General features: G+C 61.4%; 1 protein-coding gene across 4 annotated transcripts in view; it reads left to right on the forward strand.

Annotated features, from left to right (window-relative positions):
• The window catches only part of TOM1L2 (target of myb1 like 2 membrane trafficking protein), a 76932-nt gene that overhangs the window by 29335 nt on the left and 33734 nt on the right, over nt 1-13863 (forward strand). For all 4 annotated transcript variants that reach the window (XM_047758285.1, XM_047758282.1, XM_047758283.1 and 1 more), the window contains 2 exons: nt 10942-11026; nt 13499-13577. In XM_047758285.1, coding sequence (XP_047614241.1) covers nt 10942-11026; nt 13499-13577 — 164 coding nt within the window. Of the gene's footprint in view, nt 1-10941; nt 11027-13498; nt 13578-13863 lie in introns of those variants that run through there.

Here is a 13863-nt window from a genome sequence, read left to right on the forward strand (position 1 = left end):
TGCCCCACCAGGTGGCAACAAAGCCCAGTCACGGGTGCCCTGGCCGGGCCCAGGGGCGTGGGGGGAGCCCTTTCGGGATGAAAACACCTCTTGAGAGACCCTGAGGCTTCCAGCCTTTGGGAGAACAGCCTGAGAGTCAAGGGAGTGGCTTGTCGGGTCCAGGGCAGGCTTGTGCTCTGGGCAGAGCTGTCGTTGGCAGAAGAACTAAATAGCTGGGTTTTCACTCTGGTCACGCGTTTGCCATTCCTTTTGCAGATACAGTCCCTCTCTGTACGAAACAGCAGTAACCGAAAAACATTTTAAAGATTTGCCTCTAAGCCAAAGGCTTCAATACACTGATTATTTTCGCGTTTTTTCTTTTGGGGCCACACCCAGGGCATGTGGGGGTTCCCGGGCCAGGGATCTAACGCTCCCACCGCAGCGACCCGAGCCGCAGCAGTGGCAACGCCAGATTCTTAACCCGCTAAGCCACAAGGGAACTCCTGCTTCCCCTTTTCTCATTTCGCGTCTAGGCGCGGTCCGTGTGCACCTCTTAACACAACCCCCAGTTCTGTGTCTTGCGTTCCTCACACCCTTTCAGTGTGTTTCTGTACGATCTTGGTCACGATTCCTGTGACAGCCGTGTGACACGTCCCAGCTTCCGCACCCTCACTTACTGGGGCGCCGCTTTGCTCCTCTGCAGTGCAGAGCTAAGCGCTTGGAGCGGCGCTGCGTGGAGCGGGCCCTGGCGGCTTTCGCCGTCCTCGGCAGCCCTCTCGAGCCGGGGTCCGAGTCCCCTTCCGTCCGCCGCGTGCACCTGCGGTCCCGCGGCTCTTAGGACACCGGCCCGTGGAGCGGCTGAGCCTCCGCTGTCTGCACCTTTGCCTCTTCTGGGCCTTTGGGGTAGAGGCACTCTTCCCACATGGGGGCTCCTGTTCTCACGGGAAAAATTGTGAAAAACGCCAAATAACATAAAATTTGCCACTTTACCCATTGTAGGTGTACAGCTCAGTGCATTAAGGCCACTCACACTGTGTCCCACCGTCGCCACTGTCATCTCCAGGAGTCATTTCCCGAATTGAAACTCTGTCCCCGTCACACACTCCCCGTTCCCCTCCCGGGCCCCCCGCCTCCCTGCTGCTCCCCGTCCCCGTGGACCCCTCCCTCCAACCCCCCCCCCCCCCCCCCCCCCCCCGCGCAGCAGTGTTTCTCCTGGACAGTGTCCTCGAGCCCCACCCACGTGCTCGAACATTCCGGCCTCTCTTTCCTTTTCATCGCCAAGTATCGGTCCCTCCTGTGGACGCACCGTGTTTAGTTTATTGGTCAGTCGATTGTGGCGGGGTTGTTTCAGCTCTTTGGCTGTTGTGAACCAGGCGGCCGAGACGATCAGGTGCAGGATTTGCCTGGAAAGTCGTCCTCCTGTCTTGGGTGCGCCCAGGAGTGGAATCGATGGGCTGTGCAGCTTTTTTCTTCGAATCGTTCCTTCCGGGTTCCCTCTGTGGCTCAGTGGTTGGCGACCCCCACTAGGATCCATGCCAGTGTGGGTTGTATCCCTGGCCTCGGTCAGTGGGTCAAGGATCCGGTGTGGCCGGGAGCTGTGGCGTAGGTCGCAGATGTGACTCGGATCCTGCATGGCTGTGGCCGTGGCGGAGGCCGGCAGCTGCGACGCCGAGTCGACCCCTGGCCTGGGAACCTCCATATGTAGCGGGTGGGGCCCTAAAAACCAAAAAAAAAAAAAAGAGAGAGAGAGAGAGAGAGAGAGAGAGAGAGATTTCTTTAAGCTGTGAGTCTGAAAGAGATCCATAGGTCAAAGGACAGGACTCTTCGAGAGCACGTATCCTGGTATTTACCGGTTTTCCAAAGTTTCTTATACATGTGACCTTTGATGACACGGTGCAACCTCCCCAGCAGTAGCCGTCATTCGTTTAAAAGTGTGTTGATTTAAGAGCAAGAATTTAGCTTTGTCGTTTTAACACCGATAGTTTTCCGTGTCAGCGGCTGTTCCTCCTAAGGCGAGACCTCCAGGTGGGGAAAGCAGCCACCCCGAGGTGGTTTTTGCCTGCTCCCCACAAATGCCTTTGCAAACCGCAGGGACTGTGATGGGACGGGAGCCCGTGCTCCGCGCTGCTCTGGAGGCAGCTCCCTGCAGGAGCCTGCGGGGGGCGCCCTGGGAGCTGAGGGAGCCTCCCTCCAGGCCTGGAGCTTTGTGGTCACCCCTCAGGCGGAAGGGAGCCTCCGTCCTGGTGCCGCCTGCGGCCCCTGGCTCCTCGTGGGCTGGGCTGGGGCCCGCCTGCCGGGTGCAGCCCGTCCTGGTCCTGTCCGCCCGCACACGGGGAGGGGCTCCGAGGGGTTGCTCGCTCTGCCAGGAGGTGCCCAACAGGCCTCGGAGACAGCGCCCTGCCCACGGGGTCTGTCCGCGCCGCCTGCATGCACCTGCCGTGTGGCTCCCTGTGTCGTCCACATCGCGGTGCCCTGTGGGGAGGGGGGACCGTTGCCCCCGAGTCAGGATGACGAAGCTGCAGTTGAGTGCGTTGGAGACACGTGCTCAGGGTCAGATGACCAGGCAGAGCCCATCCCTGCCCCGCGCGCGCACGCGCCCCTCGGGCGCCGTTAGGATGGCCTGCCCCGCTCAGGGCTGCAGCCCCCACGCTCTAACCCGGGCTCTCTCCCTGCTGGCCGCCCCTCCTCGCGCAGCCCCCGGCCCCTCCAGGCGGTCGCCTCGCTCCCCGGGCCTCCCCCAGCCCCGCCTGACGGGGGCGCAGGAACAAGGGTCCGGCAGATGCTCCCTGAGCACGGCCGCCCTGTCACCAAGAGCAGCGTCCCTGCCCCTCCTCCCGCTGCAGTGGCCCCGGTGGCTCAGCGCCAGCCTGGGTGCCCTCCCGCACCCTCCCTCACCCCGCACGTGACAGCTGCCCTTGAGGACAAGCAGGGGCTGCCACTCCCCGCAGCTGTGCCGGCAGGGACACACCCGCGTGCATGTGAAACCCGGGGTCCCCGGGGGGCGCCGGTAAAGAACGTGGATGAGCCGCTGAACTCGGGCTGCTGCCTGAGGCGCCTTCGGTTGGGGAGTGTGGGGGGGTCCCTATTAGGTGGGTGTTAGGAATTAGAAGCTGGGGCGCAGGCGGGTGCTCCTGGGAACTGAGCTCCCCAGGTTGGGGGGGGGGGTTAGTCCGTGATTCGTCTTTAAAGAAAACAGAAGGTTCAAAAGAGGAGGAGACTCACAAGCAGGGTGCCGTGTCCAGACCGGATCCTCGACGGAAAGGGCATTAGTGGGAAAAACGGGGACGTCGGAATAAAGCCTGGGGTTTGGGTAATCGTTCTGTGCCAGTGCTGAGTTTTGCCTTGCAGCTTCTCAGGGAGTATACCAGCATGCGGGCATTCAGCGTTGATTGATGAAAGAACTGCAGCAAGGGGAGCGGGTTGGACTTGACCCTTGCCCTCTGCTCGCTTCACGTGTCTCAGCCCAGGCCTCCTTCGTCTCACCTGCGACCCGGAGCCTGGGCTGCTCTCGAGGCCAGGGTCCCCTTCGCTCCAGCCCGGTTGGGGGCGTTGTGCCAGGGTGGCCTTGGTCACACAACCCAGTGTCGGTGAGGAGCCTGGCCCAGCGGAAGGCAGCTCGCTGGACACTGGTTTTCATTCCCTTTTCCACTGGGGTGAGAAGGGACTCGGCGCCGTTGCCTTGAGGACGCAGGGTCACTGTGCAGGGGGCCACATTCAGAGCAGGACGTGGCAGCCCCCCCCTCCAGGCCCCTTCGCCAGAGGCTGGGGGATGTGATGTTTGCCGTGAGAGGGTCTCGAGGGCCGTCCGGCCCGCCGGCCGCTGAGACCAGGGCTCCCGCGATTGCTTCCCCGTGGAAACGCGGCCTCTTCTCCCCCCTTGCAGGCGCGCCCAGCCGCGGGGCGGGGGCCGGGCTTCTTTCTGGAAGGGGCGCCCCTTGCGGCTCAGAAACCCAGAGGTCGGAAAGCCTGAATCCAAGGGCCTTGAGTCAGCGGGGGTCTTGCGCTGGCAGCAGTGGTGACATGGGAATGTGGAGGCCCGGGCCGTGGGGACGGGGTCACCGTCTCGGGGGCTCTGCAAGGCTTTCTGTTTCCTGCTCACTGGCTGCACCATCGCATCTCACAGATGCCGGAAGCCTTGAAGGAGTCGCGCTTCTGGGGTCGCACTGTAATTGGCCCAAGTGAGGTTCGAACTTTCTGCTCAGACTCCACTCTGATACCTGGTTCTCCTGCTTCTGTGTCCGGGGGGGAGGCTGTGGGAGGCCTCGAGGATCCCCCGTCACCACTTCCCAGCAGCGCAGGCCGGGCCCTTCTGCAGATGCCGTCACATGGCCTCAGGTTTCCACAGGGAGCCGAGGGCGCCCTCCTGGCTCCTTAGGGCCATGGGACTGGAAGAACCGCTCAGGAGAGAGTGAGGTCAGCCTCGGAAGCCCGGCCACTGCACGGACTGTACCCTCAGGAGCCCGATGGATGGCGTCCGAGCTGGGGAAGGCCGGGAGCGGTGCCCAGCGTGGGCAGGGAGGACCCGGACCCCCCTGCTTGTGGGTCCCGCCTTCACACGTTCTCTCCCGTTGTTCTCACCTGTATGACGGGGTTTGTCAAGTTACCTGTGGGCCCAAGGGTGCTCACCTTTCCTCTTCTGCTCAACATAACGCTGGGAGCGCGAGTCAGAACAGTCACAGAGGAAGAGAAGTGAAAGGCGTCCAAATGGGAAAGAAAGAAGTAAAATTCTGTCCATAGATGACATAACCGAATATGTAGAAAACCCTAAAAACTGCATGGGAAAAGATGGTTAGAATTAATCAAGAGATTCAGCAAAGCTGCAGGATACAAAATCAGCACTCAAAAATCAGCTGTGTGGAGGTCCCGTCGTGGCTCAGTGGTTAACGAATCCGACTAGGAACCATGAGGTTGCGGGTTCGATCCCTGGCCTTTCTCATTGGGTTAAGGATCTGGCATCGCCATGAGCTGTGGTGTAGGTCGCAGATGCAGCTCAGATCCTGCGTTGCTATGGCCCTGGCGTAGACTGGCGGCTGTAGCTCTGATTGGACCCCTAGCCTGGAAACTTCCATATGCTGCAGGTGTGGCCCTAGAAAAGGCAAAAATACCCCCCCCCCAAAAAAAAGAAAAATCAGCTGTGGGGCATTTCCGTCGTGGCTCAGCGGAAACGAATCTGACTAGTACCCATGAGAGACACAGGTTTGATCCCTGGCCTTGCTCAGTGCGTTAAGGATCTGGCATTGCTGTGGCTCTGGTGCAGGCTGGCAGCTGTAGCTCCAATTTGACCCCTCACCTGGGAACCTCCATATGCCTCGGGTGCGGCCCTAAAAACCAAAAGAAAAAAAAAAAGAGTTTTAGGAGAAAGCGGGTGGAAGCTTCATCACATTGGATTTAGCAGTGATTTCTTGGATATGACACCAAAAGTTAGGCAACAAAAGAAAAAATAGATAAATTGGGCTTAATCAAAATTAGAAACTTTTGTGCATCAAAGGACATTATCAAGAGTGAAAAAACAGCCCACAGAATGAGGAAAAATTATTTGCAGAGGACGTGTCTGATAGAGAATTATGTCTGTATTATATAAGACATATAAATATCTTCCGCAGCAGAACAACAAAAATATAAACCACTCCATTAGAACATGGACTCGAGGAGTTCCCTTGTAGCTCGGCAGGCTAAGGATCCCACGTTGTCACGCTGTGGCTCGGGTCACCACTGTGGTACAGGCTCGATCCCTGGCCCCAGAACCTTCTCATGCCACGGGCACAGCCACACACACACACACACACACACACACACACACACACACACACACACACACACAAAACCCAAATAAACATTTATGCAAAGACACCCGAGTCGCCCGATGAGCAAGTGCAAAGGTGCTCAGCGTCCCTGCGTCCGGACGCGCGGATCAAAGCGCGAGGAGGCAGCGGAGGAACCAGAGCTCCGTCCACTGCATCACTCGTAGGCGCTTACGCCAAAGGATGGAAACCAGGGACCCAGATATTTGCACACCCCGTCACAGCAGCCCTGTTCACAGGCGCCAAAAGGCGAAGCACCCCCTCTGCCCATGCGCAGATGAAGCAGCAAGGCGCAGTGAAGTGTGTTTGGCCTCCCAGAGGAAGGAGATCCTGCCTCCTGCTGCAGCACGGCTGGACCTCGAGGCCGTCAGGCTGCATGAAATAAGCCAGTCACACGGGGACCAGCGCCGTGAGGTGCTCAGAGGGGTCGCATTCCAGGAGACAGAGAAGAGAAGGGTGGGCGCCGAGGCCGGGGGAGGGGCGAGCGTGTCGATGGGGGCGGGCACGGTCGCACAACCGCATGAGCCTGCTTAATGCCGCTGTGGCCTTGCCCTTAAAGATGGTTAAGATAGGGAGTTCCCGTCGTGGCGCAGTGGGTAACGAATCCGACTAGGAACCATGAGGGTGCGGGTTCCGTCCCTGCCCTTGCTCAGTGGGTTAAGGATCCGGCGTTGCCGTGAGCTGTGGTGTAGGTTGCAGACGCGGCTCGGATCCCGCGTTGCTGTGGCTCTGGCTTAGGCCAGTGGCTACAGCTCCAATTCGACCCCTGGCCTGGGAACCTCCATGTGCCGCGGGAGCGGCCCAAGAAATAGCAACAACGACAACAACAACAAAAAAGCCAAAAAAAAGACAAGATGGTTAAGCTGGTCCATTTTTTCAGTCTAGCTTGTGTTTTGTGTTGGCGAACAGTTGATGTACAACGCCGTGTTAGTTTCAGATGTATGAATAAGGTAGACTTTGTGGTGCGTCTGTTTGCCTCAGCAAGAGAAACCACCAGGAAAGAAGGCCAGCGGACAGTCAGGGCGGGGCGGGGGCCTGGAGGGGGTCCCAGACGGCGGGGACCTGTCACCTCACCTGGAGGAAACGGTGCCCAGGGAAGGAACGAGGGGAGGAAAGGGAGCCAGTGGTGCGGGGCTCGGGGTGAACCCCAGGGCCCGGTGGCCCTCAGCTGGGTCACCTCCCTTCCTGGGGGCAGGGCCTGACCCACCTGCCGCTGGGGGAGCCCATCACACCCAGGCTCTGACTGGGAGGCCGCAGGCTCTGACTGGGAGGTGGCGGGACCCAGGCAGGGCAGCTCACCGCAGCCAAGCTTGGGGAGCACGTGCTCCGCCCTGTCCCCTCGCCCCGTCACAGGTGGGGGAGCCGCTCACTTCCACCCGCATGGCCCCCCAGCCGTGGGTCATGGCTGGCTGCCTCCCTCTCCCAGTGCTCGGGCCGGCGACAGCGCAGGGCGCATTCCGGGGAACATGGGGCCGCGGGGTTTTCTTTGGCCTGAAGGTTGCAGAGGACGCTGTCTCGGCCGCCTGCCGCAGGGCAGAATGGTCCAGGAAAGCAGGGCTGGGCGGGGTCCTGTCCCTGCAGCGGGCAAGGAGTCCTCAGGGCGAGGGGTGGCGCTGCCATGAGTTGCGTCCGCCTCACCCGCCGTCGTGACCCGCCCGGGGCTCACCCTGCCCAGGGGAGCCTCCACGCCGCCTCCGAAGTCCCGATGTTTTACCATCGGAGCGTACAACAGAGTAGCCCTGCAACCAGGGCGCTGCACGGCGAGGCTCCTCCGGCAGGACCGCCCCGATTGCCCGCGGCCTGGGAGAGGGTGGGGCTGGGCCGGAGGGCGGTCAGGGCATCCTGGCCCCCAGGCTGCACCAGGCAGGGACGGCCTTTCCTGAACGGAGGGGACGCCTCGGCACCAGCATCAGGTGGCACCTCTTCTATGCTGAAGGCGTGATGGGGCCGGGGGGTCGGGGGGGAGGTCGGGGACTGCCCCGCCCCAGCCATTAGCTTGTCACCAGAGACCTCTGAAAGGTCGGCCCTCTGCAGCCGGGGTCGTGAACCCGCGCCCCCACCCCAGTCCCCAGGACTGGCGGCTGGAATGACCTCCCCGCTGCCCCTGCCACCGGGTATTTCTGCCCTCGCACCGGGATGTGTCTTAGGTTTACCATTGACAACATCCAGGAAACGAGGCTGACCTTGGCGTCCTCCAGCCGGGGGGCTGGATCGAGGGAGCCCGCCGGAGTGGCCGCAGTGGCCGGGCACCAGGTCCGGCCTGGTTCCGCCGCGGGAGCGCTTGTGTGGGGAGAGGGGATGGGAACTGCTTTGAGCGCCTTCGTGGGCCTCAGCTCCCCGGCCGGGCCAGCTGCCAGCTGTGTTTGTGTGGCATTGCCAGCCAAATGGAAAGAAGGAAGCATTCTTGGGGGGCTGGTTCTTTATAATCAAGAAGAGTGTGTATCTTCCAGCTCGAAACCTGGGGATCCCAGGGACGGAGGGGGACGCGCGGAGCCTGCGGATGAGTCCCGCGGCCTCTGGGCCCCTTCGCGGAGCTGTGGGGGGGGCGCGGCTGAGCATAAAGCTGGTGGATTCGGCTGCTAGGCCCACCTTGGAGATGAGCTGTCAGTGCCTGGGCCTTTCCTCTGTCAAGCCTCCCAGACCATGTCCCCGAGGCCCTGCCACGGCGCCACCGCACTTCCCACTTCCCGAGTCTGTGCCGCCGCCCGGGCTGGGCAGACAGAGCTGGCCTGGCTGCTCGCTGGCTCCAAGGGTCGCGGGCGGGGCGGCTTTATCAGGAGGCTGCTGGGTTGGTGGCCGCAGATGGGCCCTGTCGTGTGTGTTTCCCCGGGCGGGAGCCGCTTCCTCTGGGAGGGGACACCTTGAAGGGGGGGGCCCTTCAGAGGGTGAGGTGGGGGGAGCAGGAGCTGGAGGCGGGGTCCTGTCACCCACTGCCTCCGCCCTCAGTCGCTGCTTCTCTAGACTGACCGGTGTTTTGGGCGTCTCCCTGGGGGCCTGCCCTGTCCCCCAGCCCCCACCCACACGCCGTGGCCCTGTCCTTACCCTCTGACTCTGACCGCCCCCGTGGGCCTGGGGGTGCCACTTCTGGTTTGGTGACGGGACTTGCCTCCCGGGCCAGCAGATTCTGGGCATCTCCCGGCTCTGAGCATGAGGCTGGGTCACCACTGGGGGCCCCCCACCCTCCTCCTGGGACAGACCCCACATTCTTGCACACCTGCACTGCACCTGGTGAGGGGCTCCCAGCCCCCGCGGAGCTCCCCTAGGCAGGCTTCCGCCACCTGGGGGCGCGTTTGCTCTCTCAGGGGCAGCGTCTTCAGGTGCCAAGGGTGACGGACGAGTAGACAGTGGAAAACTGGTGACGGTGACGCCCCCGAGGCTGTCAAATGCAGACGGAGACGTCGCACAGACGTTCGTCAGGAGCAGCAGCTGCACTCCGGGAGTGTGTTGTCAGTGCTGGAAATACAGCCGGTTTGGTCGTGTGAGTTCAGGGGTGTTGCGTGCAGAACAAGCGTCTCTTCTTGTAGCTGCACCCAGTAAGCAAGGCCGCTCCCAGCACGTGGATGTCGCGGGTTTTACGTCTGGATGTCAGTGGAAGTGTGGGGTCTACGAAGCTTTTGTTAAAAGGGTGGTGACGGGGAGTTCCCTGGTGGTGCAGCCGGTTAAGGATCCAGCGTTGTCACTGCTGTGGCTCAGGTTCAATCCCTGGCCCCTGAACTTCTGCAGGTGCAGCCACAGTGCAGGATTCGTTTAAGGTACAATGTGGGATCCGAACCCACCTGTGCCAACAGGTGGGGCTATGTCCGCAAATGCCCAGGCTTTAGGGACAAATGGACAGACCTGAGACCAGATGTTGGAGCCACCAACACAACTCTGTGATCCTGGCCAAGGACCCCCCCTTTCTGAGCCTTGCATCCTTCTTTCTAAATGTGGGAGAGAATAACGCCCCCCTTAGGGGGATTTTTAAAACGTTTTAGTGGTGATGAAATACGCATAACAAAATCTGCCGTCCTAAGCGTTTTTAAATGTCCAGTAATCACACTGTCTTGCGCTCACTCTCTGGCCTCCCTCATCTTGCAGAATTGCAGCTCTGTCCTCACTCTGTCCCCAGCCACCCCTCCCGGGGTGGGGGGGCTTCCCCTTTCTGTGACTGTAACACCGGTAGGAATATCAAATAAGTGGCCTAACACAGCATTTGTCTTTCTGTGTCTGGCTTCGTCCACTCCGCACAATGCCCTCAACATTCATCCGTGTTGTAGCAGGTGTCAAAATTTCCTACCTTCCTTCGTTTTTTTTTCAACCTGCGATGTATGGAGTTCCCAGGCTAGGGGTCGAATCGGAGCTGTAGCCACTGGCCACAGCCACAGCAACGCCAGATCTGAGCAGCGTCTGCGACCCACACCACAGCTCACGGCAGTGCTGGATCCTTAACCCACGGAGCAAGGCCAGGGTTCGAACCCGCCTCCTCATGGATGCTAGCAACCCACGGAGCCCTAACGAGAGCTCCCTTAAGTTGCTGTTGTCGTTGTGTTGAGTTGCGTTGTAAGGGCTCTTCACTTCATCTGAAGGGTACCAGCTCCTTCTCAGCTCCGGAAATACTTCCTAACGCTCCGGAGGTGGCCTTTTCCCGCTTTTTGGCTGCCCCACGGCATGTGGAGTTCCCAGGCCAGGGATCAGATCAGAGCCGCAGTTACAACCTAAGCCTCAGCTATGGCAGTGCCAGATCCTCAGCCCACTGTGCTTGGCTGGGGATCGAACCCGTGTCCCAGAGCTCCCAAGATTCCACCGATCCTGTCGTGCCGCAGCCGGAACTCCTCGGTGGCCTTTTACTCTGTCGATTGTGTCCTTTGATGCTCAGAAGGTTTTCGGTTTTGGCGCGGTCCAGTTTGTCTATTTTTCCTTCCGCCGCCTGGGCTTTCGCTGTCATGGCCATGAAGTCATTGTCACACCCGACGTGAGGCAGCGTTTCCGCCTCTTCTCCTCAGAGTCCTGGCTGGTGGGAGTCGGGCGAGGGGAGAGCGGGGTTGTGCGCCGGCCCTCGGGCTCCCTCCCCGTGTCCTCCAGAAGCAGGGCGCGGCCCGGGGTGGGTCCGGGTGCCCCCTCTTGCCTGCTAGGGCCCCCGTTCCCTGGGAGATGTAACTCGGTCTTCTTCCTGAATTGACAGAAAAGGCGACAGACGGCTCCCTGCAGAGCGAGGACTGGACCTTGAACATGGAGATCTGCGACATCATCAACGAGACGGAGGAGGGGTGCGTCCCGGCCCCCACCCCACCCGCACCCCCGTCCTCCTGCCGCAGACCGGGGCTGTCCCTGCGCCTCTGTGGACACGGGGGGCCTGCGAGGTCGGGGGCTGACCCCGGGCCCTCGCCCCACCCCACCCTGGGTTGTGTCTTTGCCCTGCTTCCTGAGACTCTCTTCTCTGCCTCACAGCTACTCTGCTTCCGCTTCTGCCAGAGCCTTCGGGGCCTGGCCCTCTGTCCACACCATCAGGAGGGAATTCACTGTAGCCTCGCCTCTTTTCTTTTCTTTTTTTTTTTTTTAGGGCACCCCCCCCCCCGCGGCATATGGAGGTTCCCGGGCTAGGGGTCTCGTTGGAGCTACACCTGCCGGCCTACACCCCAGCCACAGCAACGCGGGATCCGAGCCGTGTCTGCGACCTGCCCCACAGCTCACAGCAACACCGGATCCTTAACCCACTGAACGAGGCCGGGGATCGAACCCGCAACCTCTTGGTTCCTTGTCGGACTCGTTAACCACTGCGCCACGACGGGAACTCCTGACGCCCGTTTTGATGTGGAGGGAGCTGAGGCCCAGAGTGGCCGGGTCACTTGCTGTGGCCCCAGAAGTTAGGAGGCAGTGCAGAGTGTCAGCACAGCCCCACCGGGCCGCAGCCGCCGAAGCTCTGTCTGCACGCGCGTCGGTCTTTTATCCCGGCTGTGACCTCTGGGAGGCCGCGGCCCCGCGGGCAGGCTTGGTGGCTGTTCCACAGGCCCCTCCCCGGGCTCGAGGTCCCCGCCCTCCCCCCCATCCGCAGCCTCATCTGCCACTGCCGCTGGAAGCTGTGCCGTCCTGACGTGGCCCCGACCCTGTCCCTGAAGCGTCTCCCCGGGGAGTGATAAACCCTTGCTTTTGTGCTCACCGAGGGCCACTCTCACCTGCGCCCCCGGCAGATGGCTTTTCATGTAAACTGCAAGCCCGGAGCCGCGGCTTCTCCAAGGTCCCCCTGCACACATGCACACGCTGCGCCCTGCGAGCTGAGTGGGTGCAGCCCGCAAGGCTCCCCCGCCCTTCCTGCTCCCGGCAAGTTCAAGAGGAGCAGGATGGGGCTGCATCAGAGGGACCAGGGACCAATCCAGGACCCTGGCCAGCGGCCGCAGAACCTTGCCCGCTCGAGCCCACAAAATCCGCAAAGCTGAGCCTGCCAAGCCCCGTATTTGCAGAAATCGCTGTCCCCGTTGGGAAACTGCAGACACACCAGGCAGGCCCCCCCCCCCCAACCTGGGAGCCGAGTCCCTGCTTAAAGTCAGGGCTGGGAACTGGGTGCCCCCAGGTCTTTTTCTTTCCTCCGGAAGCCTTGAGCCTGGGCCTTTCTGTCCAAACTGGGCTGAGGAGCAGAGCTGCCCCCTCCTCCTCCTCCCCCGCTGCTTGAGAGGCCCTGTCTGGTAAATAGATAATATTTCAGGACTGCGGGGACAGGAGAGACCCAGACTTCATGGACACGTCCCCAGGTGGCAGGGGGCTCCCCGGAGCAGGTGCCGGGGTGTCAGAGAAGGGCCCCACAACTTTGTCCAATCCGGGATTAAAAGCAATAACATGAGGAGTTCCCGTCGTGGCACAGCGGAAGCAAATCCGAGTAGGAACCACAAGCTGGAGGGTTCCATCCCTGACCTCGCTCAGCGGGTTAAGGATCCAGTGTTGCTACGGGCTGCGGTGTAGATCACAGATGCGGCTTGGATCCCGCTTTGCTGTGGCTGTGGTGTAGGCTGGCGGCTACAACTCTGATTGGACCCCTAGCCTGAAAACCTCCATGTGCCGTGGGTGCAGCCCTAAAAAGCAAAAGGAATAAAATAAAATAAGAGAAAGAACATGAGAGGCGCAGGGCGGGCCGGGGAAGCGGGAGGCTCTGCAGGGGGTATGACAGGCCGGTGTCAGCTGCAGCCTCGGTCCGGTCCGTCTGCCTGCCAGGCCCTCTGGAGGCCGGGTCAGATCCCTTAGCGGAAAACACACCTCCTGAGGTATCGAGGAGACCTACCTTAGTTTTCTTGGGGGAAAAGGAGTCCGTGGAGCCAGGGGCTGAGCAGCCAGGCTGTGCGGGGCGCTGGCCGAGTCCCCGCACACGGGGAAATATGCTTGGATGTGGCCCAGACCTCAGAAGGACGTGGACGGCCCAGAGCCCTCCCTGGGCAGCGTACCGGCTCCCTGCCCGTCTCCTCCCTGGGCTGGTGCTCCTGTCCCCGGTAACTGCCACTCTGCAGACCGTGCCAGCCGTGCCTCTGGCGGGAGGAGCATCTTTCTTCCGTGGCTGCTCGGGGCTCTGCTTCATGGATCAACGTGATTCGTGATTCCTCTGCCTGGATGCCTTGTGCGCTTCCCATCCTTTGCGGTTACAAACATGGGGCCTTACCCAGCCTGGGGACCCGCTAGTGGACACAAGTGGCAGCAGTTTTGTCGGCTCGTGCCCGGTGGGATTTGCAAGGACCTGAGTCTGTCCTCTTCCCCAGGCCCAAGGATGCCATCCGAGCACTAAAGAAGCGGCTCAACGGGAACCGGAACTACCGGGAGGTGATGCTGGCGCTGACCGTGAGTGCGGCCCCCTCGGGGCGGGAGGGGGTGCCTGGGGAAACCCCTGCTCCTGGCACAGCCCTGGGGGCCCGCCTGGGACAGCCAGTGCCCTCTGCCTGTGCCCTCGGGCTCTCCTACCCTCTGAGTCATGGAAGCTTGGATCGGGGGAATGGGCGGCATTGCCCAGCATCACAGGCTGGGCGTGGGTCCCTTTCGGCCACCAGCCCACCGCCCGCAGCTTCTCCAGGGTCCGCGTCTTCCCTGTGAAAATGCAAGCTTCCCCCGACCCCTGTGCCGAGCTTCT

The sequence above is a fragment of the Phacochoerus africanus genome, chromosome 14, assembly GCF_016906955.1.
Source record: "Phacochoerus africanus isolate WHEZ1 chromosome 14, ROS_Pafr_v1, whole genome shotgun sequence".
Lineage (NCBI taxonomy): Eukaryota > Metazoa > Chordata > Mammalia > Artiodactyla > Suidae > Phacochoerus > Phacochoerus africanus.